General features: G+C 51.1%; 6 protein-coding genes and 1 pseudogene across 6 annotated transcripts; 3 read left to right on the top strand and 4 right to left on the bottom strand.

Moving 5' to 3' along the window:
* The first annotated feature begins 119 nt into the window (after window positions 1-119).
* On the top strand, window positions 120-2,331 carry LOC112899747 (probable fucosyltransferase 7). Its single transcript, XM_025968347.1, has 2 exons — window positions 120-446; window positions 683-2,331. The coding sequence occupies exons 1-2, from the start codon at window positions 224-226 to the stop codon at window positions 2,164-2,166; spliced, it is 1,707 nt and encodes a 568-aa protein (XP_025824132.1). The 5' UTR covers window positions 120-223; the 3' UTR covers window positions 2,167-2,331.
* Window positions 2,332-5,322: 2,991 nt separating this feature from the next.
* Window positions 5,323-7,329, top strand: LOC112899748 (galactoside 2-alpha-L-fucosyltransferase-like). Its single transcript, XM_025968348.1, has 2 exons — window positions 5,323-5,677; window positions 5,778-7,329. Exons 1-2 carry the CDS (start codon window positions 5,488-5,490, stop codon window positions 7,247-7,249), a joined length of 1,662 nt encoding a protein of 553 aa, XP_025824133.1. The 5' UTR covers window positions 5,323-5,487; the 3' UTR covers window positions 7,250-7,329.
* On the bottom strand, window positions 7,313-10,061 carry LOC112899749 (mitochondrial uncoupling protein 3). The gene is made up of 2 exons (XM_025968349.1): window positions 9,516-10,061; window positions 7,313-8,112 (listed from the first exon to the last, which is right to left on the bottom strand). The coding sequence occupies exons 1-2, from the start codon at window positions 9,882-9,884 to the stop codon at window positions 7,576-7,578; spliced, it is 906 nt and encodes a 301-aa protein (XP_025824134.1). The 5' UTR covers window positions 9,885-10,061; the 3' UTR covers window positions 7,313-7,575.
* Window positions 10,062-10,065: 4 nt separating this feature from the next.
* On the top strand, window positions 10,066-12,407 carry LOC112900719 (annotated as a pseudogene).
* A 70-nt stretch (window positions 12,408-12,477) lies between these two features.
* On the bottom strand, window positions 12,478-18,610 carry LOC112899746 (zeaxanthin epoxidase, chloroplastic-like). The gene is made up of 16 exons (XM_025968344.1): window positions 18,108-18,610; window positions 15,912-16,074; window positions 15,739-15,813; window positions 15,557-15,657; window positions 15,342-15,457; window positions 15,018-15,229; window positions 14,811-14,902; window positions 14,443-14,557; window positions 14,109-14,212; window positions 13,886-13,931; window positions 13,745-13,809; window positions 13,544-13,633; window positions 13,405-13,459; window positions 13,225-13,313; window positions 13,047-13,134; window positions 12,478-12,916 (listed from the first exon to the last, which is right to left on the bottom strand). Exons 1-16 carry the CDS (start codon window positions 18,608-18,610, stop codon window positions 12,824-12,826), a joined length of 2,007 nt encoding a protein of 668 aa, XP_025824129.1. The 3' UTR covers window positions 12,478-12,823.
* Window positions 16,250-18,100, bottom strand: LOC112899750 (zeaxanthin epoxidase, chloroplastic-like). The gene has a single exon (XM_025968350.1). It carries the CDS (start codon window positions 17,072-17,074, stop codon window positions 16,601-16,603), a length of 474 nt encoding a protein of 157 aa, XP_025824135.1. The 5' UTR covers window positions 17,075-18,100; the 3' UTR covers window positions 16,250-16,600.
* Window positions 18,611-20,018: 1,408 nt separating the features above from the next.
* On the bottom strand, window positions 20,019-25,249 carry LOC112901409 (mitochondrial phosphate carrier protein 3, mitochondrial-like). The gene is made up of 6 exons (XM_025970324.1): window positions 24,458-25,249; window positions 23,704-24,065; window positions 23,584-23,627; window positions 20,738-20,952; window positions 20,528-20,652; window positions 20,019-20,423 (listed from the first exon to the last, which is right to left on the bottom strand). The coding sequence occupies exons 1-6, from the start codon at window positions 24,743-24,745 to the stop codon at window positions 20,375-20,377; spliced, it is 1,083 nt and encodes a 360-aa protein (XP_025826109.1). The 5' UTR covers window positions 24,746-25,249; the 3' UTR covers window positions 20,019-20,374.
* Between the last annotated feature and the right edge of the window lie 1,092 nt (window positions 25,250-26,341).

Raw genomic sequence — 26,341 nt, 5'->3', positions numbered from 1 at the left:
AGTAGTGGACCCAGCAAGTCTATCGTAGCTACTACATGTTGCGTCGTCTTCAAGCTGCAAGCTCTCTCACTTAATATTAAGCACGCCGATCCCTAGCTCCATCAGCAGGCAGAGTGCAGTGAGCCGGCCGGCCGGATCACAGGCTGCCGAACCACACAGCATATAGCTCTAGCAGCTAGCCAGCAGCAAAGTTTGTTCGCGTTCCTAGCTAGGCAGCCAAGTGATGGATCAGAACAAGGCGATACGATCTCACTTGTCGCCGTGCCGTGGGCTGGAGGCACGCCGGCGGTGGTACCGAGCGGCCGCGCGGCCGACGGTGCTGGTAGTCACCGCGAGCGTGGCGGCGGCGCTGCTAATGGCCGCCGTCCTCTTCGGCGTCCGGCTGACGCCTTCGGGCGGCAACAGTACCTGGGTCTCGGCCGGGGTGCGCGACGTCCTGAAAGCCGGTACGCACGACGTATGTTCTTATTGACACGTGACCCACGGTTTAAATTAAACATGTTTTATTTTGTTGCGATTAATGTGCTAAACATGACTGTGAGTGTGTGTGCTCTATATCTTCTACGTACATGAATTTTAGAAGCATCTGCAGGCATGAATGAACTAGCCAAGCAACGTGCACGCAACGGCTTCTTTTTTTTTTGAAAAAAAGATTTGATCTTGTTTTCTGCGTGCATGGTAGTGTCCAACCAGAGCGGCCAGGGCACCGCCGGTCCGTTGGCGACGGTGCCGGATCCCGGCGACCGGCTTCTGGGAGGACTCCTCGCGGCGGAATTCGATGAAAACTCCTGCGTCAGCCGCTACCGCGCCGCGCTCTACCGCCGGCCGTCGGTGCACGCCATCTCCTCCCACCTTGTCTCCGCGCTCCGCCGCTACGAGTCGCGGCACCGCCGCTGCGGCCCCGGCACCCCTGCCTACGCGCGCGCCGTCGAGCGCCTGCGCGCGGCGCCGAACGCATCGGCCGCTCCGTCGTCCTCGGCGGCCGGGTGCAGCTACCTCGTGTGGAACCCGATCGAGGGCCTCGGCAACCGCATCCTCACCATCACCTCCGGCTTCCTCTACGCTCTCCTCACCGACCGCGTGCTCCTCCTCCACAGCAGCGGCGGGGCCCTCGACGACCTCTTCTGCGAGCCGTTCCCGGGCTCCACGTGGATCCTGGAAGAAGATGAAAAATTCCCCATCCTCGGCATGGGGCACCTCACCGCAGGACACCACGAGAGCCTCCGCTCCGTGCTGAGGCGCGGCGAGGACCCCAGCGCGGCGCCATGGCTGTACGTCCACCTGCGGCACGACTACAGCAAGGTCCACCAGGACCAGCAGTTCTTCTGCGACGACGTGCAGGCCCAGCTGCGGCGCGTGCCGTGGCTCGTGTTCCAGTCGGACAACTACTTCGTGCCGGGGCTGTTCCTGATCCCAGGGCTCGAGCGGGAGCTCGTGCGCATGTTCCCGCGCCGCGACCTCGTGTTCCACCACCTCGGCCGCTACCTCTTCCACCCGAGCAACACGGTGTGGGGCATGGTGACGCGGTACCACGACGAGTACTTCGCCAAGGCGGACGAGCGCGTGGGCATCCAGGTGCGCAAGTTCCGCTGGGCGCCCATCTCGACCGACGAGCTCTACGGCCAGATCCTCAACTGCTCGCAGCGCGAGGGCATCCTGCCCGTCCACGGCGCCGCCGCCACCGGGGGCTTCAACGACGGCCAGCCGGCGAAACAGAAGGCCGTGCTCGTCGTGTCCCTGCACGACGAGTACTCCGAGAAGCTCAGGGACCTGTACCCCAAGAACGGCTCGGCGGGCAGGGAGGCGGTGAGCGTGTACCAGCCGACGCACCTGGGAGCGCAGCGATCCGGCGAGCAGCAGCACAACCAGAAGGCGCTCGCGGAGATGGTGCTGCTCAGCTTCTCGGACGCGGTGGTCACCACCGCCGTCTCGACGTTCGGATACGTCGGCCAGGGGCTGGCGGGGCTGAGACCGTGGGTGCTCATGACCCCCGTCGACGGGAAGGCGCCCGACACGCCGTGCCGGCACGCCGCTACCATGGAGCCGTGCTTCCACGCGCCGCCGACCTATGACTGTCGCGCGAGGGCCAACGGTGACGTCGGCAGGATTGTGCGGCACATCAGACACTGCGAGGACTTCCCGCAGGGTGTGCAGTTGGTGGAGTGACGAACTATTATATTTATGATGTAACAAGCAAATATATCCGTATTATCACATGATAACGTTGACGCGATGATTTTATAAAAGTGTGGTATATTATACACTATATTTATCCAATTGTAACTAGTTGTATTATACATTACGAGTTTAAATAAATTTATACTTTATTCAGGCATAATGAACTAGATGTATTCAAAGTAGATATTCAATTGTCCATGAACTAATTGTATTCCTTGGTATTCATAATAGTGGATGAATTAGCCTATCCTCCCTGACTGCATCTTGGGTTTCAAATCTTCATGGAGTGTGTCGGAGGAAATCTCTAGCCGGGTGGCGGAATGCACCCGCCTAATCCTAGTCAAGGAAGAGTTTGGGGAAGACCTAGGAGCGCTTGATCGATAGGCGAATGAACACAGGAAGGACACGAGGATTTAGTGTGGTTCGGGCCGCCGGAGCGTAATACCCTACGTCCACTTGGTGTTGTATTGCTTGAGAAAGCTTGGGACTTAGCAGTTGGAAGCTGTGTGTGAGACCTAATCCAAAACCTTCCGTTCTAACGGGTGCACCCTCCCTTTTATAGACCAAGGGCGTGCCTACACGGTGTGGGGCTCCGACAGGTGGGCCCGACCAACAGGAGCCTATTCTACGAAAGATATAGAGATCTTCATCTCCAGCTCCTCTCTGTAGTCCTCACAATCGAGAAGTTGATGTGCGTATCTACAGCCAAGATATGGCCGTGTGCTGGCTTGCCGGCACAGTGACTGCTGTCAGTATTACCCAACAGTGGAAGCCGTGCTGCCACTGTTAGGTCAGGACCCTCTGACAGGCGAAGGAGCAGCGCTGACCCGCCACACCGTCGCCTCCCCGCACACTGTTGCAGCGCACGCCTCGGCTCACCTGCAGCAGGCCATCATCACCCATGCGCGGTGCCGTGATGTGACTACACGCCGTCTGCCTGCGGGCAGAGCACAGTGACGCGCCGCCTTAGTAACAAGCGGGCTTACCGTGGTGTCAGTTGGGCAGACCATGCTTTGATTTGGGCATGGAAAGCCCACCCACCCGCATTTAATGCGGTTGTTGGGCTGGCGTCCCGCGGAGAGCCTTCTGCCACAGGCACGTGGTAGGGCCGGCCCTGCAATTGCCTCCGCGGCGGCATGTGGCGGCGCCGGACCCCTTCCCGGAGGAAATAGGGGGGTCCGGGCCCCCGAGGCCAATTGGAGAGACGGGCGCATAGGGGTCTGGCTCCCACACGTGGCAGCACCGGACCCCCTGGGGGTCCGGGCCTGTGGAGGCCACCCCCAAGTACCTTGTCCTCATGGGCACGTGGGGGCGCCGGACCTATACGAGCCCGGGGGGGAGGTCCGGAGACCACGATCCCAGCTGTCGGGTCCGGGCTGTACGTCCCGTCTCCTAGAGGACAAGGGTGAGGTCACCGATAACCTTGTGTCTATCAGGGCGGACAGACTGTCAGATGGCTCCCTGACGGGCTAGGCCCGTGGAGATGCCGATCTCCTCGTAGCGGACTATTACGACCTTCTGGTCGTTGAGCAGTTTCTTAGCGATGATGGAGGATAGACGGTCGAGCATGTGGTGGCGCGCGCCCACCACGATGCGCTTGACGCACACGCCGGAGCCTGACATCATCGCGCCCTCCCGTGAGGCGACAGCGAGACGCTAAGGGTCTGGACACCCTAGCAGGAGGTACCCCTGTCCGTATGTACCGACAGAGTGCTAGTTGCATATTGAGGTCTGGTATAGCCTTGCATCCCTGATTTGGTGTGCATTTAGTTTGATGGCCATGGGTGAAGAAAGAAGTAAAGAGTTTAAGGTCTGCCAACACTTTTATCTGGGTGGTGCATAGTTTCATTATTGATTGAGCGGCCAGGGCCCCTGGCGGGTGTATAAAATGGCATCAGGCCCTTTGTTGTTTTTCTTGCGCCAATACCTTAGTAAAATATGGTGCAAGTTAACTCTTTCACATGTTAGGTCATTCTCAAAAGTTTGTTACGCAGTTTTCAATAGTACCATATCATCTACTAAGGGCATTTGAGTTGATGAATAAAACTAGATCTCGCAATAGAGCGTTTTATTTCACGATTTTATAGGCTAGTGTATTATTTTAATGCTGCACTTAATTAAATGACCAATAATAGTGCATGAAATGAGTGGAGATGAAACCAAACTCTCTCAATAGGAGTTTCAAACTATTTCCAAAATATTGATAACCGTGTGCAACGAGTTTCATCCTGATGAAATTGCTGCCATCTCTCTCATCAAATATCATATCACGTCATCTAATTTGCTAGTGTGGCACCTTATTAAATACAAATAAAACCTCATGAAACTTGCACTGTGAGTGATCTTAGTTTTCACGCCTATTGTTTTGTTAACTGGTGCCAAAAAATGTGGCGTGCAAGCATATGGCCGCATGCATTGCATGTTGTGTTGAATGGGAGGCTTGCATGGCGTGGAACAAATCCTTTCCTAATACGGAAGGACGTATCATTTTTCCGAATTAGCTGAGCAAACAAAACCAATTCACTTTAATAATTAGGGGCAGCTAGATAAAGTTTATGGAACACTAATCTATCCTAGGATTCCACTACAAGAAGTCAAGAGTACTAGTTTTTCTCAACATTTCTTTTACAAGTGGCCAACAGTTTCTAGTATACTTGGATAACTAGCTGATATAACAGTGGGAAAAGAGTTCGTTGGGGATTACATTGTTCATAATTCGACAAACCTGTTGAGATGCAGGGAGCGTATACACGGAGGGTGTTGTGAGGTCTTGACGACGACAACGTTGATTCTCGGGCAAGGCAGCCTTTTACATGTGCGCATTGTAAAATACGCTGACATGCCAGCAGGTTCGGCCAACTTCCTTGACCAAGCATTTGTACGAGCTGGGTGTAAAGGTGCCTTGGTTCTTGAGTAAGGAGCTTCTCGAGGGCTTGACAATATGGACGAAGCATTACTAGGATAAGAGACGAAATGGTCTGCATGCATGCCTCTTTGCTGATTCACCAAGCTGCTTAAAATTGGACAGTCGGGACGGGTCCTGCCACCGAAATCATGCTCGGATTGCGTACAGTTCACAGCGCTGTATTATTGATGGTGGTGTCCTGGTGGTGCATCCGGCTTCGCCACGATCGAAGCATTGACCCTGAAGCCCTGCAGCTACTGTCGCTTGCCTCAGTCCAGCGGGCGCACCACCTTGCGTCCTCGAGGTGCAAGCTAGCTATAGCTCCGATCCATAATTAGGCACGAAGATGGCAGTTCATGCTAGGCAGCTGATCAGCGGCGGACCGGAGGCCGAGTCGTGGCAGCATGGCGGCACGGTCGCAGCTCGCCGGCAGGAGCAGATCGTCGGCCGTGCGGGCGACGACGGTGCTGCTGACCTCGGCCATCGTGGCGGCCGTGCTGCTCATGGCCGCCGTCCTCTTCGGCGCCCGGTGGACGCCCTCCAGCGACGCCGGGACATGGGTCTCGGCCGGAGTCCGCGTCGTCATGAACGCCGGTATATGTCCTCTGTCATGGTTTAGTGATAACTAGGTAGGCGACGTTCGCATACAATTGTAAGCGCTTGCTTAATCTACATTTTTCTCTGTGCACGGCAGTGTCTGACCAAGGCGCCGTCCCTTTGGCGACGGTGCCGGACCCCAGCGACAGGCTCCTGGGCGGCCTCCTCTCGCCGGACTTCGACGATCGCTCCTGCTTCAGCCGCTACCGCGCCGCGCGCTATCGCCGGGCGTCCCTGCACGCGCTCTCGCCGCACCTCGTCTTCGCCCTCCGCCGGTACGAGTCCCTCCACCGCCTCTGCGGCCCCGGCACCCATGCCTACGCGCGCGCCGTCGAGCGCCTCCGCGCGCCGCCCAAGGCCTCCAGCGGCGACGACGTGGCCCCCTCGTGCAGCTACCTCGTGTGGACCCCGAACGCGGGCCTCGGCAACCGCATCCTCTCCATCACCGCCGGCTTCCTCTACGCGCTGCTCACCGACCGCGTCCTCCTCCTCGACGGCAGCCGCGGCGACCTCGACGACCTCTTCTGCGAGCCGTTCCCGGGCTCCACGTGGATCCTGCCGCGGGGGGACCTCCCCGCCCGCGTGAAGCTCACCATCGACACCCCCGAGAGCCTCGGCAACACGCTGGGCCGCGGCGAGGCGCCCGGCGGCGGGGCACCGTGGCTGTACGTGCACCTGGTGCACAACTATAACGCCCAGGACAAGCTCTTCTTCTGCGACGACGTGCAGGCCCAGCTGCGGCGCGTGCCCTGGCTCGTGTTCCAGGCGGACAACTACTTCGTGCCGGGCCTGTTCGTGATGCCGCGGTTCGAGCGGGAGCTCGCGCGCATGTTCCCCCGGCGCGACGCCGTGTTCCACCACCTCGGCCGCTACCTCTTCCACCCGAGCAACACGGTGTGGGACATGGTGGCGCGGTACCACGGCGCCTACTTCGCCAAGGCGGACGAGCGCGTGGGGATCCAGGTGCGCACGTTCAAGTGGGCGCCCATCTCCACCGACGAGTTCTACGCCCAGATCCTCAAGTGCACGCAACGCGAGAACATCCTGCCCGCCGTCGTCGCGCCCGCGGCCAACGCCTCGACGGGGGGCTCCGGCGGCCAGGCGGCGGCGAAGCGCAAGGCGGTGGTCGTCGTGTCGCTGCACGGAGAGTACTCCGAGATGCTCAGGAACCTGTACCACGAGCACGGCACGGCGGCCGGGGAGGCGGTGAGCGTGTTCCAGCCGACGCACCTGGGCGAGCAGCACATCGGCGACAAGCAGCAGAACCAGAAGGCGCTCGCGGAGATGGTGCTCCTCAGCTTCTCCGACGTGGTGGTCACCTCCGGCGTCTCGACGTTCGGGTACGTCAGCCAGGGGCTGGCCGGGCTGAGACCGTGGGTGCTGATGCGCCCCAACCACGGGAAGGCGCCCAACACGCCGTGCCGGCTGGCCCCCACCATCGAGCCGTGCTTCCACAGGCCGCCCAACTACGACTGCCGGGCCAAGGCCAGATGTGACACCGGCAGGATGGTCCAGCACATCCGGCACTGCGAGGACTTCCCGGAGGGTGTCCAGTTGCTGGAGTCATGAGCTACTGTTATTTAGTTCCATACATCACACATTCTTTTTTTTACTCTCGTATACAGTGATTAATTAAACGTTATGAATAAGCCTCTATATAGATGACAAATGAGTGTGTCCCAAATTATGGGAGTTTTGTAGACTGTCAAAATACAAGGTGAGGCATAGCAATTTCATCTGCATTTTCCCTCAGAGACAATAAGGATACATGCCCATAGTCAAGTAAATACGCATATAAAGCGTTGTATCCTACATGAAGCCGCAATGAAGGTGTAGAAATGTAAACTTCCGTGATCTAAGAGCCTCTCATATGAAATCCAGCCACCATTATCAGATCAGAATGATGAAATACCTGACGCACGGCGCAATTTCTCGTATGAAACCCAGAACACAAACTGCCATGGGCCAAGCCTCGCCCATGTGGGTAAGAAACCCTTCCACAAAGCCGTTATGCCCTCATGTCTGACGGTCTTGACCAAACAATCGTAAGAATTCCTGTATAGAGCTTTGCCCTCCTTCCCCTGGTTCATCATCCTAGTTTTGATCACATCTGCTGGACAGCTCAAGGTTGTCGCGGACAGTCCAGACGCGACAGAGGCCAATGTGTGAGCATATAGATTGTCATCGCATATCTGCTTGCGAATGATGAAATGCTTTGCTTGATCGTAGCACGTCAATTCACCAATGTTGACAAGAAATGCCCGTTGTGCGTTGGGAACAACCCCCTTCCAAAGTCCCAGAAAGCCCTCAGCTCGTATAATTTTTGTGAAGGCATCTGTGATTCCAGAGTACCGTGGTTGAATACCTTGGCTTAACAACCTGCTGTCTGCTTGCATCCTTACCTTTATGAGGTCAGCAGGGCTCGCTACCACCTGCACTGCAGAATAGCAGGAATAAAATTACTAATGGTGAAGCTAAGAAATTTTAGCAGCTAGCAACTTTTACATAAAACATACAAAATATGATTTTGGAAAGTCACATCACACTTCAACTAATATCATGTTATCATTAAAAGAAATTGAGTATCTGATTATTCCTATTCCTCCAATGAGCTCCGGAAAAAACCAAGTCAAGCATAGATGACAGATGGGTATGCTTATGTGCTGACCTATTCGTTCCCATTCAACCAAATAGATAAAGCCCTCAACATAAGGACCTATTTAGGATGTCTATTTTGTTTCCAGTTCCATTGGTAAATCTATTAATGAGGACTAAATTTAGGCCTGCACAAAACTGCTAGTTGAGTCATCTTTCTATATTTTTTTCAACAATATTCACTCACCAACATGGGAAACACCAGCTCCTCCTATCACCCCATCCATCACTATGCATGAATCACATTGAGGCACCTCTATACAAGGTCTAGATCTTGATCCTGAAACCCTGCACCTTAGTGCTCCCTACAAGTCTCTGTATGGATCTGATAGTCCATCAAGGCCCAGGCAGCAGTGTCAGGGATCTGATTGTGGTAAGTACCTTTGCCAAGCTGTCCCTGTCACCCAGTCAGCAGCTGCCAACTGTTGGGGAGGACCAGAGCTGTTGGAAGCGAATGATCATACTATGGGTGTTGAAGAATGCAAGCGCATATAGGTAGTGATATGGCTGGTGCATATACTGAAGTTTTTGGCTTGTTGCTACTGCTACTGCTTAATGTAGTCACTGACTCATTGTGCTATACAACAATTAAACAAATCCATGACTGAGGGTGTGCTGCTTTATCATCCACCACACTACTTCAACATTGAGGCTGATGATTAATTGATGGCAGGGATCAATTAAAAGCGCCTCTCCCAGCATTGTTTGAAATGAACAGCTTGCGAAGCTTCAAATCAGGTGAATCAACTATGGTTTGGAGCTTTGGATCAACATGTTGCTGTATCTCTCATCCATTTCAAAGTTCAGGGCCTACTAACCCGAAATATGTTTTTATCTATCACTAATAAAACTGTGATAGTGACGACGTCACAATCTATCTGCAAATCTAACTTGGAATTGCAGGTTTGTTTTTCAGAACTCGCCTGATTTCTTCTTGTCACCTTCTCTGACCACTGTATTTGCATGTTGTTATTTCGCACTGCTCACATTATGAGTGCGAGGACATCGCAAGTTATCTACAAATCACACGTAGAATCAGATACTTGTTACGCATAACTCGCTCGAATTTTTTATCGAGTCCAAGCCACCTTCTGTGACCACTGTATTTGCATCGTTTGATTGAACATTGATCTAACGGGAACATAAAGTGACCTTTCCTAAGTTCCAAAGAAAATTTTACCTGCGCAGAAACGCCGGAGAGTCCCCCGGCGAGCGCCTTTTCGGCGACGCCGGCCTCCCGGCCCCCGCTGGCGAGGGTGGACCGGAGATGCTCGTACCCCACGATGCGGAGTGGGGTGTACATCAGGTGGCGGAGGACGGCGGGGGAGAAGCCCCGGTACACCCCGCCGTCGCGGGCGAGCTCGGCCGCGACGCGGATCACGCCGCCCCCGCCCGCGCCGCCGGGGCTGCGGTGGAGCTGGAGGCGCGTCTTGAGGGCGTCCAAGGGGTAGGTGGAGGCCTCCGCCATGGCGGCCGAGACCGACGAGAGGGAGACCTTGGCCAGGGTCCCCCGGCGGCCGCCGCCGGCCTCGGCGTTGTTGGTTGGCATCTCTCTGGGCTTGTGGAGGATTAGATTTTCTTTTTTTTGAGGGGTAGGAAACTCATCTCGCGAATTGGAACCCAAATTCTAACACGCACGCAAATTGGAACCTAAATCCTGACAAAAGTGCTGAGTACATACGCCATCAGGCGGACAAATGAGCCAAACACGTCGGCGAAAAGAATCTAAAATGGCGCTCCTTGCCAGAATATGCACCTCCAGTCTCCTGGTCAGATTCTCGTCGTTCGTGGACGAACTCCTCCTCCGACGGGGAGAGATACAACTCACATTCGACGACGACATCTCAAAGTCCCCGGGCCTGTCTGCGCGCGTCTGTCGGCCTGCTTGGTGCGGCCCATTCTACATGCCTCGATGTTGCCTTGTGCGATTCCGGAGTTTGGGCCTCCGCTGCCACCGTCCTCGCTACCTCACCGGCGCCTCTTTCCGGATCGGAATCCGCTGGCTTCCCCGGAGCAGCCAGTCCGGATCGGCCTTCACCCAGCCACCCCGCCGGCGGATCCGCCCTGCCGCCTCCCACTCCTTTATCCTACGATTTGCCCCGACCGGCGACCCCTGCTGCGGCCACCGCCATCGCTGGCGCCCTGCCGCCCAATCCACCCACCAGGTTCGTCGCCAGTCACCCTTGCCGTCGCCCATCCTCCACCCGCCGTCGGGGGGCCGCGCGGTCGCAAGCCCAGGCAACCAGATACGCGCGCCGCCGCCGCTTTCCGCCCAGTTCACCGCCCCCGCCTCAGCTCTGCCATCTCTAGAGAGGGTTCGTACCGCGGCGGCGACGCGGGTTGCGCGCGTCCTGCCGCCACGACCACGACCGCCTCAGCGCCCTCACCGACGACCTACTGCTCCTCATCTTGCAGCGCCTCGACACCCGCACGGTGCTAGCCACCGCGACCCTCTCGAAGCGCTGGGCCGGCCTCCCCCGCTGCCTCGACGCCCTCGATTTCAGGGTCAGTGACATACTCCCGGCGCGCTACCACCAGTCCATCCGTATCCGCGTTGAAGCCGCTCGTTATACCTATGGTTTCGACGTCAATCTCAAAGTGCTTCGAGCCACCATTGAGCGGTATGAGCGTCGTGCCATGCGTGCTATGGCCTCATCCATCAACAACTTCCTCGACGCGGATGATGACCAGGACAGAGGTGGTCTGGGCCCCCGGGTTGTCCGAACGCTGCGGCTTGAGTTCTTTGCCAATGCCACCCATTGTTCAAGCGGCATCAACAGATTGATAGCTATGGCTGTTGATTCATGGGGGGTCGAAGATCTGGAGGTTTCAGCTAAGAGTACATTCCGGTGAAAGGATGCTCACAGTTTCCCTCACCATGGTCTCTGCAATAATCCACACAAGTCCCGACTAAGAAGTTTGAAGCTGGCAGCCTGTTACATTCCGCCTGTTACATTCCGCCATTGAAGGGCTTCCATGCGCTCACCAGTCTGGTCTTGCAAGATTTGCCAGAGTCCACTCCAACCACAGCCTATGAAGCTATTTTCACCTTGTGCCCTCAGCTACAAGCACTGCACCTCAAGTCCTGCTCGTTCAACCTAGGCGTTGTGGCTGTCCACTCCCCCAAATCAGAGATCAAGCAGCTTATCGTGGAGGATTGCTGGTTTGGGCTGATCAAGCTGTACACGCTACCAATGCTTGAGAGCATGGCTGTTGTGCAAAGTAGTGTGAGTTACAAGCTTAGCTCCTTCCTGTACCTCACACACTTGAATATCAACTCGTGCCATGGTGTCACAAAAACCCGCTTTTGTTGCGTTAAAACTGATTATGACCTCAATCAGTATCTTGGAGGAACCCCGGGAATAACCAACCTTGTCGTACGCTTCACTGGGTATGATAGATGGTTCAAACCTTGGAGGCCCACATTGTTGTTACCTAAACTCAGGAGGCTTCTGATTGCTGATGTGCCTTCATCCTGGGATGTCTCTTGGCCCCGCCTCCTCATCGAGGCGGCGCCATGCCTCGAGAGTCTTCACATCCATATTACCCCATGGGAGGAGGAGCCTTGTGATGACATTTCGTGGCAACCCTCTGGATTCTGCCATAATCAGCTAAAGGAGTTGGTGATAATTAATTTTCAGGGAACAGAGAGACAGATTTACTTTGTTAACTTTGTTAAGTATCAACGTTGTTGCAGCATGTTTCCTTGTACAAAAATGGTCATGTTCAGGACAGGGGTTGCTGGGACTGGGACATGGTGACACACGAATACCAATGGGTCAATGAGGAGAAGGTCAAAATACTGGACCAGATTGTTGATAGTGTTCCTTGCGCTGCTACTCCCATTCAAGTGGTTCTGCAATAATCACCATCATGCGTGAGTTGAATAAAATGCATAAGTTATATATGCATAGATACTGCTCCCAATTTCATCTATGTAATTTAAAAACCTGTTTCAAGTAGTTCTGGAGTGGTCTCCTGTGAGTTGAATAAATTGCATAAATTATGTATGCATAATTTGTTTTCCCAATTTAATTGATGTAATATATAAGCCTCTTGTATGTTAAAGAAATTCCAGTGTTTCGACGAGATACCGCTCAGGAAGAACACATCATGTATTATCTGACTCAATGCTAAAGAACTATAGAATCCGTATACATTACATTATCAGTGTAACTGTGTTCGTGCGGTCATTACAATATGCCTTCTTGGTGTACAGTATTTTCTTTGATGGTACAACAATGTACACATCCGGCAACAGCTAAATTGCCTATCCCTATTGTACAACTCAGTTCTTCTCGTAGAACTGCAAGCTCAATCCGTTAGGTGCTAGTACTCAAAATCCTATTTGGCATCTGGATGGATGCAAGAATCACTCCTGTATTTTTGACGTATCTTCTATATCCTTCCCCTGATGCAGTGTTGCGTTTACTGAATGCTGTACAGTACAGTGTGGCTGATGATAAAAGTGGTCGCTCATGTCTCCATTCATGCTGCCTGAAGGACTTGCTGCTGCTGCTGCTTCCCTCTTCTTGCGGACTCATATGGGACCGTGTTCAGCACCTTCACCCGGAACATGGCCTGTAATTTCCCACAAGTCCATTCAGAATTCAGAAGAAAAGCATTCAACTGAATAACTTGCCACATCAGGGGAACCAACCAAAATGTGAAGAAAAAAAGTAGGTGGTAAGAGGGAGTGAAGTTGAGCTACCTTCTTATCGGAACCAAACTCAATGATATCAGAGGGGTGGAAACGAACCGGGAAGTTTGGTGGGACACGGTAACGCCTTCCTTCATTGCTAGATAGTCAAATGAAGTTGATTTGAGTACAATATTGTTAATGAAATTCTAGAGGAAGAGCATGGAACAATACTGCTTTCAGGACTTACTCAGTAATCCATGTGCCGTGTTCACTTCCGAGATCAGTCAGATAGAAAGCCTTGTTCTTGCATGTAATGGTAGCATGCATTTCTGATATCTGCATGTTTATTGAAAAAAAGCTTTATATAATGCAAAATCCCAAAGAAGGTGCACTAAAAAAAATCATTGTGTCTTTCTGCTTAACTAACCTGCGACATGGGCAATGCCAAGGAAGATGCAGAGTCACTGGGATCTGACCGGCTTCTGCAAAAGAAAATGCATTTTTAATTCCAAGAAGCCTTGATTGATTGCCATTAGGAAAGAAAATGATTTGCTATTTAGACCTACCCAACAGAGATTGTCCTCTGTTCATCCCTGATTAAACGAACAGGCTGCAAACTATTGCTGTTTCCTTCACTTGTGGGGAAGAGGTGCCATCTGCAAATAATAGTAGTTTAGGGAATGGTTTAGGCAAAGGTGCTGAAATCAAGGAACAAATCAAGCATTCTGTTTTAACTATCATATAACTAGAAAAAACAAAGAGCTTACTCTCCACCCATAGCTTTTTCCAATGCGTCGTCATCCTCAAACCATCGATAAAGCTGGTCGTTGGCCTTCAGCATGATGCTAAATGTCAGTAGAGAATAAGGGATGGTACCAACTCATTTTGTAGTTCATTCAGAAACATACCTTGTCCGAAAGCCGGCAGCTTAGAGCTCTTCCTTCTAGCTTTGAACTGCACATCAATAAAAAGTTTCATCTCTGTAGAGTAACATATGGTAAACAGGAACTAAGGAGAGAATTGGGGCAGGGTTTTGTTTGGATGGGGCATCTAAAACCAATAAAAACATACTGCTATTACATATATGCTTGAAATGAGAACAAATGACGGCAGCCAAACTTTTGTATGCACCTGTTGCCACCAAGCACCCAGCTCAGCATCGCAGGCATTCCAATCTTGATGAAGAATCTTCCACCAACTCTTCCCGGATGTGGTATCCGCAGCTTGGTCAAAAACTACAGGTGAATAATCTTAGCATGGAGTCCAAGTGATTTCAATATGCAGTTAAACTGTGATCCTCTTAGGAGGATGATAATGAGATAACCTATCTAATTAAGAACCTTTATTTCAGAAATCCAATAAATTCGTTGGTAGTATACTTGAAAATTAAGTTTCAATCTGGCTGACAGACGAATAAGAACCCTGTGCATTAATTAATATAAAGCTGTGTAAGTTTATGACATACCGACAAAGGTCCAAGACCAACACCCAGATATGGTCTATAAGTGGTTGCCATGATTGCTGCCATTCTTGCCAATCCATGTATAACAGCAACACGCAGCCTTCTCTCGTTCTCATAACTGCAGCCCCAGTATGCAAACAGTGGTCAGTCAATTTACTTCCTCTTAATGAAATACGTACTCAGACACGGTCTCGAAAAAATGGTCAGTCAATTTACTAAATAGTACAGAACAGTATATCACACATCAAAAACCATGAAAGAAAAGGATGGCTTTGAAGTTGGATTCAATTGAAGCATTGAATTATCAAGTGGAAATTTAAATCAATGCTACATAAAAACAATTAGCATGCTACAATATACGAAGTAATTACCGCTTCAAGGAGGAAACTATGTCCATAGGAGTTCCGGACTTGACACTCTCCTGCCAGGCTTTCTCAAGCTCCACAGCCAGCTGGTAACCATCCTATAAAGACAAGAGCAAGGGTGTTAGTGCAATTATCTCTGTACAAGAAACATAACCACCATTATGATAGATTGATTGTGATTCCATATCCCTGACAAGCAAAGAAATTTCATACCTCAATAGCCATGCAGCCACCTTGACCCAGATTTGGCTGCATAGCATGGACAGAATCACCAAGTAAAGTCACACGACCTTTTCCCCAATTCATAGTAGGTGGGCGGTCATAAATGTCACGGCGAAGAATTGCTTCCTCTTCAGTTGCATTAATCAGATCTATGACATTGTCGCACCAACCACTGAATATCTCGAGCAATCGTTTCTTTTTACCTGTCAATGTTTAGCAGATGATAAGCATGTTGGGCACATAAAAGTAGTGTCGTTATTGTCAATAAGAATCCATTTCACTTATATGCACGAAAACTTCACTCCAAGCACACACCATTTTCAGGGTCAGTGCCACCAGCCTCTTCTTTATGAAAAGCATACCATTGCATTTTACCAGCACCAACATCTGAAGAGACGAAGTATTGTTTGTGACCAAGAAATACCCGGTACCTTCAACAGAGAAAAAGAGAGGAGAGTGTTGTTATAACCCAATGAAAGTTCACAATCTTTGAAAATAACATTAATAATTCCAGGATCCACGAAACATACCCAACTGTGTCAATATCAGGAGGCACAAAGTCTGCAATTCCAGTGTAGCATGTGTAACCTGAATAAGTGGCTTCAGAATGCCCAAATAGTGTCTTCCTCACCTATCCAGTGAAGGAAACCTCAAGCAAATCAGGCCTCTTCTGAGCTTGTTTCTGACCAAAACTGTGAACTCACTACATTACCTTTGACCATATTCCGTCAGCACCGACCAAAAGATCACCTTCAAATCTCCGACCATCCTCCAATATGGCAGTAACCTACACTCATCCGACAAATACTACAGTGTTAGAAACTGGTAACACCTTTAAGCCAAATTTCAGCTGGAATGGAAACAAAAGTATAATTTCTCACTCACCTTACTGCCATCATCTATAAAATCGACTACATGGCTATCATTCAATATAGAATCATCGCCAACTGCACGAGCAAGGATCTGTTGCAGCGTCATGCGGCTAATGACCCTCGTGACTGGGAGCCCCCGCTCAGCTGCAGGGGTAAATGTATCAAACTTGCAGTACCTGAATATCAACTTGGCACTGTCAAATGAATGCCTCCAGCAAAGGAATTGCAATCTTAAGGCTATCAAGCAAAGTGAAGTAGCATGTTGATGCAAAACAATTTTTTTTAGATAAGGGAAAACCGACCTCAGCTACCACAAATTGGTAGCTTGCAGCCATGTTAATGCAAAACAAATGCGGTCAACTAAGCATGATAGGATTGACATCACATTCACATCAACACTGTTAAATAGGAGCCGAAATTGTTTCGGCATTTAGAGTTTTTTCTTTCAGAACAAGTAGGAGGCTTGCGCGTCAACGATAGAAGCTATGATCTACTAAAGCAGGAGAGCATAACGACTAGTCAACTACCAATTGGCTCGTACAAACTGCCAATACTACAGACCAGTGGATCCTTGTCACACTAAATTCCACTCGAACTTGCAAAAAAAGCCAAATCTTTCTCGCCGCAGCGTCAAAAACAATCAAATTATTGGTGACTTAGAGCCAGAGCTTTTTCTCTGGCGCCGGGACGACCCTGCCTCCCTTACCAGGAGCCAGATACGCCGTCGACGATGCCGTTGATTCGGTCCCCCGTGATGCAGCCGGCGTCCATGACCTCGTCTGCCGCGGCGGCGTCGACGACCTCGAGCACCGCGAGCGCGTTGCTCTGCAGCTGGATCGGGCCGCGGTACCTCCCTTCACCGCGGATGGCGCTCATGTCCCGCTCCAGCACCAGCACCTCGAACCCCTTCCGCCTGGCGGCGAGCGCGAACACCAGCCCGCCGATGCCGCCGCCGGCCACCAGGACGCGCGCCTTGGGCCCTGGCGCCGGCATTGCCGCGCTGGCCACGGCCGCCATCGGGCGCCTCGCGCGTCCAGGAGGGAGGCCGATCCTTCGCCGCGGCGCGGGCGGGGCGGGGAGCGCGAGCAGGCGGAGCGTCCTGCTGCCGCGGCGGGAGACCGGGGAGGCGGAGGGGAGCGAGATCGCCGTCCTAGAGGCCGGCGTGGTGCTCGGCATGGTGGTGGGATGGAAGCTCTGCGAGGTGGCTGTTTCTGCTACCGCGTCGCCGGCGAGTCACAGAGGTCGAAGCTGGAGTCAACCTCAGTTCTCAGCTCAGGAGCTCATGCGTTGCTCAGTTGCTCGAGTATGTTGGCGATTTGGCATTGGTTATCGGGTTGACTGGAGAGTTGGGAGCTGGAAGAGAGGAGGAAGCTCGTGATCTCTGAAGCACAAGATCAGAGGCGTGTCCCCATGGATGCACCCTGCGCCAAGATAACGAATTTTATGGCACTATGGCAGATTGCCAGTGCCTGAGGAGAATGGAATTCGCCGCTGAGTGGAGCTTTCGGCCTCTAGTTCAGGAGGTGCCCGTACCGACGAGCCAGCCCGCGGATTGGTGGAGGCTTCCTCGGTGCGGCTGGGCGGCCGGGGTGGGCACGGTACGTGGCGGCCGCGGGTTGCTCGCCGCTCGGCGCAGAGCGCCCCGGGTGGCTGGGTGGGTGGGGGCGGGGTCGCTGATTGGGAAAGGAAATGAGCGCCGTCTACCGGCCGACCAGGCCTCGCCCGCGATGGCCAGGGCCCAGGGGACACGGCGCCGCGCGCCCATACCCCCCACCCCCCGGGGCGAATTGGCAGCGGCAAGCCGGCAACTCGATGGTTTGGTCGGCTCGCCGTGGGCGGCACGGTGCTTCCTCCCTGAAATTGAAATGGGCCCTGGCTGGCTTTGTGCGCCGCACGCACCACGTGTGGCGATCGTGCCGAGGTCGGCAGGCAGCGCGCTGGCACAGGTGACGTCGCGCACGCCTAAATAAAATCACGTGGACTCGGAGACTAGACTACCGCAGCAAAGAATCGATTGCTGCGCGGCGAGCTCGTGCGAACCGCCATCTTATCAGGGTAACCGAATTGAATACCACGTTTCCAGGTAGTGGTAGGGCGTAGCAGACGGCAGATGCGAAGACGCGAGCAGAGCGCACGCGGCAGCTACTGAGCGAGCGAACAGGAAGAAGGTGAAGCTGCTGAGAGATGAGAGGGAAGGGAATGGGTGTACCAGGAGCCGGAGATGCCGTCGACGAGGCCGTTGATGCGGTCGCCGGTGACGCAGCCGGCGCGCATGACCTCCTCGGCGACGGACATGTCGATGGCCTCCAGCGCGGCGAGCGCGTTGCTCTGGATCTGGATGGGCCCGCGGTACTGGCCCTCCCCGCGCACCGCGCTCATGTCGCGCTCGAACACCGTCACCTCGTACCCCTTGCGCCGCGCCGCCAGCGCGAGCACCAGCCCGCCGATGCCGCCGCCGGCCACCAGCACCCGGGGCTTCTCCCCCTTCTTCTTGCCCCCCGCCGGCGCGGGCGCCTGCGCGGCAAACGCGGCGTCCGGAGGCCGCATTGCCGCCGACACCGACAGCCTGCCGCGCGCCCGCCGCCGCCTCCCGGCGCCCGAGCACTGCGGGTGCGGGGCCGGGAGCGCGTGCCCGTGCTGCGGCTCGTCGTGGCTGGGGAAGAGCGCCGAGAAGTGCGCCTTGGCGGGGGAAGTGGTGGACAGCAGCGCCATGGCCGCGCCGCGATCGCGCGCGCGCGCACCGAGCTGTAGCTGATTAAGCTGCCTTAGGGGAAGCCAGGAAGCTCGCGTAGGAGAAGGCGTTGGGCAGGTGGAACTGGAGCGGTGGAGGGAGGAGGTGTTAAGGCCGCCGTGCAGCTTTGCTTCTAGAATTTGCCATCGGGCACGGGGCGTGGAGGGAGGAGAGCAGACGGGAGCTGGAGAGGACTGGTGGTGCTAAGTGGAGGATGAACCGGAGCCAATCACCTTATCCCATTTGGAAAATCCGATCGTGCTGGACCAGGATTTTATCTTGCCATGTCCTCAATATCCTCTGCGGGCAGCCTCCGGTGTGGTGGCAACTCTGTAGCTAACCGTGCGACCCAACAGTAGATAGGTAATACTTAAAAACTCTCGAAAATATTTAAAATGTACTGTAGATGATGTACACTACTCCCTCCATTTCAAATTGTAGATCATTTTGATATATCTAAATATATGCAATGTATTTAGACATGGCGTTTTATCTAGGTGCATAAAAAAAACTATGTATCTAAATTTGTCAAAAACAACTCACAATTTAAAACAGAGAGAGTATTAAAGTGAAATCATCAGATTACTAACTCCACTAAACCGTCGTCTAAGAGTAAACTGCTCCCATTTGTGGCATTTTTTGGGGAAATATATTCCCCCTAAACCGTTGCCTAAGAGTAAAAACAATTGAAGCGCCCATAAAGTTAAGTTGAACTAATTTTTTTAAGCTTGCAGAGTAGACCACCAGCTGCAGCTGGGGTAAGATCAATAGTCCCAAGTTCCAGCTTTGTTCCAGTTATCTGTGTGTTACAACCACCTTCTACTTGAATACTGGTATGGGTATTTAATGGCACCAGTTTACCGAGGGAACTCTGAGACCACAGTGACCGAGTTACCGAGTACTGACGGATAATATTCTCTCCGCGCTTGCAAAATCCTGTATCACCTGGGTTTTGATTGTTGTAATCTTAAGCCAAGCTCATGCAGCCAACAGACGTTTATGTAGTACGTACTAGGATGCCACAAAAGATCAGCAAGACAACTTAAGAAGCTCGCGAGTAGACGTGGCAAGTTGCTACGTCATAGGTGAGTTTGGAGATCTTTCGCCAGGATGGCAGGAGGCGTATGGCTCCATCGGATTCCCCTGACGTCGGCCTCGGTTCTGAGAGTGACTGTTCCAGGATATTTGATCTTTGCCATGGGACTGCCAACCCTCCTAGTCTCCTCGCCATGGTCAGAAATGGCAAACCACTTTGGCATCCTCAGCATTTCCCGGATACCAAGTTGTGGCCTGGGCGGCTGGGCGCCAGCCTTCCGTTTGTAAGGAAAGGGAAGGAGTTCGCACGGGTTCGAAGGGTACCAGGAAACAAGCAGCATATAGACACAAGAGCATCGCAATCCTTTGTGTTCATTCACGGAAGTATCAAATGGTAGATCCACTGGACACAGTGACGGCATATCATTTGTGTTTCCAGAATCATGACATGCAAAAAAGAAAAGGACGCCATGGTTTCCACGGCAGTCATCATGCACCTGATGACCATCTACTAAACATGTTCCTAAATCTCTTTTCTTCAAGTTATCACCATGTACTGAGCTTGTGGCTCATCTGAAATTTTAGCAGGCACGCAGTTAGGCGTTCCTAAAAGAACTAAAGAATCGCTCTGAAAGACAGGGAAAGAGGAGATGCTTGGCCATCATCAAGGTTGGCGCCAAAATTGCTGTTTGAAGTAAGGCAATGTAGGATCAGGCCTTAGCTGCAGCAGGAGTTGGAGCAACGCCACCAGTAGTTGGCCTGGACAAACAAAATTTAGACCCGTTAAGCTATCATGAACTAAAAATCTAGGACTAATATTGACGAGGAGCAAGTATCAACCAAAAAACAAGAGAAATACTTACAGTCCAACCATGACTTTGAAAGCGTCATAGATACCCCATTGGGCTCCGGTTAGGGTGCCAATCATCACTATCCGCAATGGCAGCCCACGGGTAAATAGCCCCACTAGGCCAATCTTTTTCACAGCCTGTGCAAGCAATAAGTTATATTGGTAAGTTAAATATCCAAGATAACATGCATTCTGAGCAGAAGATGATATCTTGGAAACCTACATCGCCTACAGTTGCCCCCTGAGCATTGTTGAGGAAGGAAACGAGGTTGTCAGCTGGGTGAGAAACAATGGCGCAGAACACCCCAGCGATGTAGCCCCCTGCAAAGCTCACTCCAAGCTGGAGATTCTTGCTGCACTCGCTCTTGGGTGCAGGGATGGCATATTTGTAGATCATCTCAACAACCGTCTCAAAAGAGGCAAATTTCATCATAGTGTCTGCATTAAGTAAAATCATAAGATGGTGCACAGGCCTTCTTAAAATTCAAGATTCACAATAAAAGTTGGGTGCAACAGCATACTAACACAATATCAAAGCAAAAAAAAAAAAAAGAAGCGTGCGCCAGAAGCAAGCAAGCTCAATGCAAGCACCCTACATGCGAGAAAAATCTAGTTCTGCGATAAGTTTCAGTGGCCATTGTATCAATGCAAGCAAAACAGGAGTTTAAACCCCACTATAATCATAGTTTAAAAGGTGGTAAGACGAGGCGAGGCGAGCGAGCCCTTCTGGACGCCTAGGCGACGCCATACAAACATCTTAAAATATAATGCCACTAAAATTCAGAAGCTAATCGGACCTTGATATTACCAATACTTAACATAAGTATCTAGAAAATATTAAGCATAATAAGTAGTGCTACTGAATACTAGACTACTAGTAGTAAGATAGCAATTCTAAAATGTCTAATGTCTCATCTCTCAAAAGCCAGTTAGCCATAAACTAGTCTCTAATGCCTAGAGGGAAGGGAGGTCGGACATGGGGGCCAGCAGGAACAGTGGTCGGAACTGAGGGCCTGCAGGAAGGCGATTTGAAGCAGGCGGACAGCAAGAAGGCAGGGTGGAGCAGTACTGCTCAATTTGGCGGATGGCTGGGCTCCAATCGAGCTACTGGAGGGGATGCGAGGAGCGACGGGCGGAGATGTGCGACGTCCATGGCTGGGCTGCGCCCACGCACCCGCGATTCGTTGGAGATTTGGTCCGCCGCGACTCGATGCGCTGGCGGGATCTCACTGGGCAGGAAAGCTACGGAGCTCTGGCGGCTCTAGCCTCTAGAAGATCTAATTCCTCTCTCTCCTTTCTCTTCCCTACCTCCTGCCCTTATCTCTTGCCCTCAGTTTCTCCCCGCGCAGCAGGCAGAAGGCACAAAGTTCCGCACAGGAGCGATTTCCACCCGATTTTCTCCCGCGCCCCCTGTTTTTTCATTCGTAAAGCATCCGCCAGGGCCACCTTGGCAACTCTCGGACGCCAAATCAAGCAAGGCAGACACCTTACGCATGCAGAGCTGGGCGACCTGTACGCCCAGAAATTTTTAGCGCCCGGACACCAAGGCGACGACTAGGCGACACCTTTTAAACCATGAAGCAGTGTCCAAGAATCATGCATTGCACTGCAGACAGTATGTTTATTCCAGGGTACTTATAATGAGAACTAGGTTAATGTACACCACTTCATTGGGAGTCTAACTCCATAATAACTGAGATAGCTCAAGCAGTGTGGTAAATTTGTATATGTACACATAAAATCTTTAAAATCATTATGTGATTCCAAGAAGAACTATGTGCAAGAAAGTAACGCCCAAGCATGCAGGAACAGGTACAATAAGCCACATCAAGACAAAACTACATGCAGAGCATCACCAAAACATTATATGGTTGGATGTCAATTTCCCATAACTGAATACCATTACGCAAATTTGAAATCAAATGGCAGCAAACTCTCTAAAAAAGAAACCTGCAAGGCTCTTTTCCTATGTACACCACTTCATTGGAGTCTAGCTCCATAACAACAGAGATAGCTCAAGCAGTGTGGAATATTTATATGTGCACACATAAAATCTTGAAAATCATAGTATGATTTCAAGAAGAACTATGTGCAGGGGAAAAAAAACACCCTGCAAATGATCGCCGTAATTTTACAGCCATGGATGTTTCCTCATAACTGAAGATTAAGATGCAAATCTAAAATAGACATGTAGCTAAATCTCAACAAGATAAAACTAACTTCTTTTAATGTTCGCCACTTCATTGGAGTCTAGCTCTAGTGTAGTAGAGAAAACTCAAGCAGTGTGGACAATTTGTTTATGCACACATAAAATCTTGTAAACCATATACGATTTCAAGAAGAACTATGTGCACCAGAATAATAAAAAATGGCATACAAAAAGAGAATAATGCCAGTAAGACTTGTCATCCATATGAAACTGAGTCCATTATTCAGTCCATGAATTCAAGAGCACAACAATTTCTTAAATAAATATACACCATGTCATTGGAGTCTAGGTCCAGCTATAATTATGGAGATGACTCAAGCAGTGTGGTAAAATTATATATATGCGCACATAAAATCTTGAAAACATTATATGATTTCAAGAAGAACTATGCGCACCAAAATTATTCTATCAAAACTATCAATTTATACCTTAATAAAAAAATGAGAGATCAGCGATGTGATGGTAAGACTCATCATCAGTAAGAAATGAAATTATTACTCATAAATGGTGATCCCAAAAAAAAAACTTAGCAAGGTGGAAATATTCATGTGCAGACTTAAGCATTCTGATCACATTGTGATCTCAAGAAATATATGCACTGAATCACATCATGTGTGTCAAACAGAACTATGAGATGATCATAAATATGCATGATATCATAAGTGTGTTAAAATATCATAGGGACAATATTAGTGACATTATTAATGTATTTCCATTGCATCACTGACATCACATATAACATTATAACTACGGAAAATATAAGCATTTCTAGAGGACAAAGATACTTGCTTTCCAGAATTACATACCACATATGTCAAATAAACAGAAAGAAATTAATGGAACGGGAAATATGCACTTACAAGGAATTTGTCGGCCCCATAGAGGAACAATTCCTTTATACAGCCTGCATATATCCACATAGTGTCAGAAAAGTGAAGACACAGGTACAAAAGTAGAGTTGACGCAATGCTTCAACTCACCCAGCATAGCCTTCAGCTTTCACAAACTTGGGAAGACCATCAGACAAACCTCTTGCAAAGCCAGGCTGCGTTTGCACGCGAACCTTCACAGCCTCCATTGGACAGAGGGCAATATCTGCAATGAGTTCAGCTGAAGCAGATCCTGCAAGGTAAATCAAAGTCTTGTACTTGGCAGCATACTCAGGTCCAGCAATGTCTGAGTAATACTTCTTGAAGAATTCGTAGAAACCGAACTTGCATGCTCCCTGAGCACTGTATCCAAGCAAGGTGGGTACCCAGCCTCTGAAAAAACCCTTGGCGCCTTGCTCTTTCAACAGAACACCAAAACCAGAAGTGATGCTCTTGTACTTAGCCGGGTCGATCTGAAATTCAACCCATACAATGTTCCATTAGTAATCAGTATGCATTTCAACTGTCACGAAAATTTGATTGGCATAATTATTGACGGGTCCACAGAATACCAGTAACAGCTTCAAGTATCACATACTGGCATGTGGCATCAAACAACTAATGTCAAATTCAAATCTAGACATAGGAATCATGAAATGGATCAAATGGCCAAAGAGATACGAGCAATGCAGTAAACACAGATGCATCAATAAAACGATTTTCGATTATTTCTATACCTCGCAAATGAAAAACAGTGAGGATTTGAAGCAGGCCCCCAAACATTTGATCCGAATCGAAACAGCATCCAGATCACTAAGGAACACACACCACCCACTAGAAGAACAAAGCCACCAGAGACGCTCACCTGCATGTTGCACTTGACGAGGTCGAGCGGCGTGACGGTCATGTGCGTGAGCCCGCAGCTGGCGACGCCGCCGGCCGTGCACGCCGCGTAGAACGCCGGCGTGTACATCTCGATCCTCCGGCCCGGCTCGCTCGGCGCCCTCGGCCACACCGCGGGCCCCCCCGCAGACGGAGCGGCGACCGCGCTTCCGCCCACGCCACCGGCGGCGGCAAACGGGGAGGCGGTGGCAGGGGCCGCGTAGAGGAAGCCGGGGAGCAGCGCATTCCTCGAGCTCTCGGAGAGGGCCATGGCGCAGCGCGCGGGCTGGTTCCCTCGGTTCGTGTGCCTCTCTGGGCTTCGTCTCAGGCTCGAGGAGGCGGGTGCACTTATGCGTGTGCAGCGGCGAGCCCCGCGAGCGCGGCCGCGCTGCGTTTGTACGCGATGGCCTGAGGCCCGCCGCCATTCGCTCGCGGGGAGGGAGGAGACACCGGTGGCTCCCCGGGTTGTTAGGGCAACCCCGCCTCTCCGCCACCAGAGATGAATGGGCTTTTATAGAGGTGGCGACGACGCGATGGTGTTTCAATGGGCTTAATTGTAGGCCCAATGTGAAGGAGAAACCCAACACGATCCGGCCCGGCCAGCCTTAGAATATAAATCTTGGCCCAATATATCCCCTCACAAAATCAAGCCTAAGTCCCAGTTGCTCTACTCCACCTGTAAGTGCGATGCCTCGACCGTCCGATGGGACACGCATCGTGCATCGGTCCCTCCTCGGTACGAAGTGGGTCAGTGGGTGGAGATCCTGAGATCAGCCGCTATAATAAGGCCGTGTTTGGTAGGGCTCTGCTCCGTCCCGGAGCTGCTCTGCTCCAGAACTTTAGGGTGGAACAACTCTGTTCCGGAGTTTTTTAGGGTGGAACAACTCTGTTCCGGAGTTTTTTAGTGTTTGGTAAGATTGGTGTCCACAGCTCCAGAAAATAGGTTTTTGAGTGTGGAAAGACATTCTTACCCCTGTTTATTGAATGTATGTTTGTTGAGCATAATGAAGCATATGTACATTGTTTTTGCCGTTAATTCATCAAAGGAAATTAAAATATTCGCCCAGTTACTGAGAAATGAGTCATTGTACTCATCAAAATTACTAAAATATTACAAGGCCATTGTCTTCATCTAACCTTCTAAACTAACATTAGATTCTAATTCCAAGCTAGAGAAAGAGATGTTGCTATTCTATCACGAAATCCATCCATGGTAAGAAAACTTGCTTCAGTTGTTGAATCATCAGAGGCATATGGTGACACTGCATACTTGTTGTACCTATCAGGGATTGTAGGCACAAAGTCATGATCTCGATCAAAGTTAGCAAAATCCACATCACCACTTGAGTGCTCACGAATGAAATTGTGGAGGACCATAGTAGCAGCAACAATCTTTTTTTGTGTGTGCATGGCATATTTAGGCATTTTGTACAAGATTTGCCATTTCATCTTCCATAGTCCAAATGTTCGCTCAATAATGTTACGAACAGACGAGTGCACTCGATTGAACTTCTCTTTTGGACTATTAGGTTCCATACCTCTATGCCACTCGGGCAAATGATATCTTTCACCTTTGTATGGAGCCAAGTATCCCGGGCGGTTAGGATAGCCCGTATCTACAACATAGTACTTCCCTTCTGGAGGATGTGGAAAGTGATCTTCATCTGCCTCAAATGCATGGTACAATACACTTGTGTCATGGTAAGACCCCGGTTGACCAGCAGCCACATAGGTGAAACGCGTATCAAAATCACAAACAGCAAGCAAATCGTCTTTCCAATGTACCTGACTTGTTCATCAGGTGAAAGAGAGACACGAATATGAGTGCCATCAAGTGCACCAATGCAATTCTTGAAGTGTGGATATG

The sequence above is a fragment of the Panicum hallii genome, chromosome 7, assembly GCF_002211085.1.
Source record: "Panicum hallii strain FIL2 chromosome 7, PHallii_v3.1, whole genome shotgun sequence".
NCBI lineage: Eukaryota > Viridiplantae > Streptophyta > Magnoliopsida > Poales > Poaceae > Panicum > Panicum hallii.
This window is presented reverse-complemented; position numbering and strand designations above follow the sequence as displayed.

Excerpts from the sequence above, each read along its gene's own strand:
- LOC112899747 (XM_025968347.1), top strand. The coding sequence starts at position 224 with ATGGATCAGAACAAGGCGATACGATCTCACTTGTCGCCGTGCCGTGGG. Across the intron at positions 447-682 it reads GCGCGACGTCCTGAAAGCCG|TGTCCAACCAGAGCGGCCAG; the intron begins GTACGCACGACG and ends CGTGCATGGTAG.
- LOC112899750 (XM_025968350.1), bottom strand. The coding sequence starts at position 17,074 with ATGCCGAGCACCACGCCGGCCTCTAGGACGGCGATCTCGCTCCCCTCC.
- LOC112899749 (XM_025968349.1), bottom strand. The coding sequence starts at position 9,884 with ATGCCAACCAACAACGCCGAGGCCGGCGGCGGCCGCCGGGGGACCCTG. Across the intron at positions 8,113-9,515 it reads TCTCCGGCGTTTCTGCGCAG|GTGGTAGCGAGCCCTGCTGA; the intron begins GTAAAATTTTCT and ends TCTGCAGTGCAG.
- LOC112899746 (XM_025968344.1), bottom strand. The coding sequence starts at position 18,610 with ATGGCGCTGCTGTCCACCACTTCCCCCGCCAAGGCGCACTTCTCGGCG. Across the intron at positions 15,814-15,911 it reads TTATAGATGATGGCAGTAAG|GTTACTGCCATATTGGAGGA; the intron begins GTGAGTGAGAAA and ends GGATGAGTGTAG. Across the intron at positions 14,903-15,017 it reads GTGGCTGCATGGCTATTGAG|GATGGTTACCAGCTGGCTGT; the intron begins GTATGAAATTTC and ends TTGTCTTTATAG.
- LOC112899748 (XM_025968348.1), top strand. The coding sequence starts at position 5,488 with ATGGCGGCACGGTCGCAGCTCGCCGGCAGGAGCAGATCGTCGGCCGTG. Across the intron at positions 5,678-5,777 it reads CCGCGTCGTCATGAACGCCG|TGTCTGACCAAGGCGCCGTC; the intron begins GTATATGTCCTC and ends TGTGCACGGCAG.
- LOC112901409 (XM_025970324.1), bottom strand. The coding sequence starts at position 24,745 with ATGGCCCTCTCCGAGAGCTCGAGGAATGCGCTGCTCCCCGGCTTCCTC. Across the intron at positions 24,066-24,457 it reads TCGTCAAGTGCAACATGCAG|ATCGACCCGGCTAAGTACAA; the intron begins GTGAGCGTCTCT and ends GTTGAATTTCAG. Across the intron at positions 20,653-20,737 it reads AGGGGGCAACTGTAGGCGAT|GCTGTGAAAAAGATTGGCCT; the intron begins GTAGGTTTCCAA and ends TTGCTTGCACAG.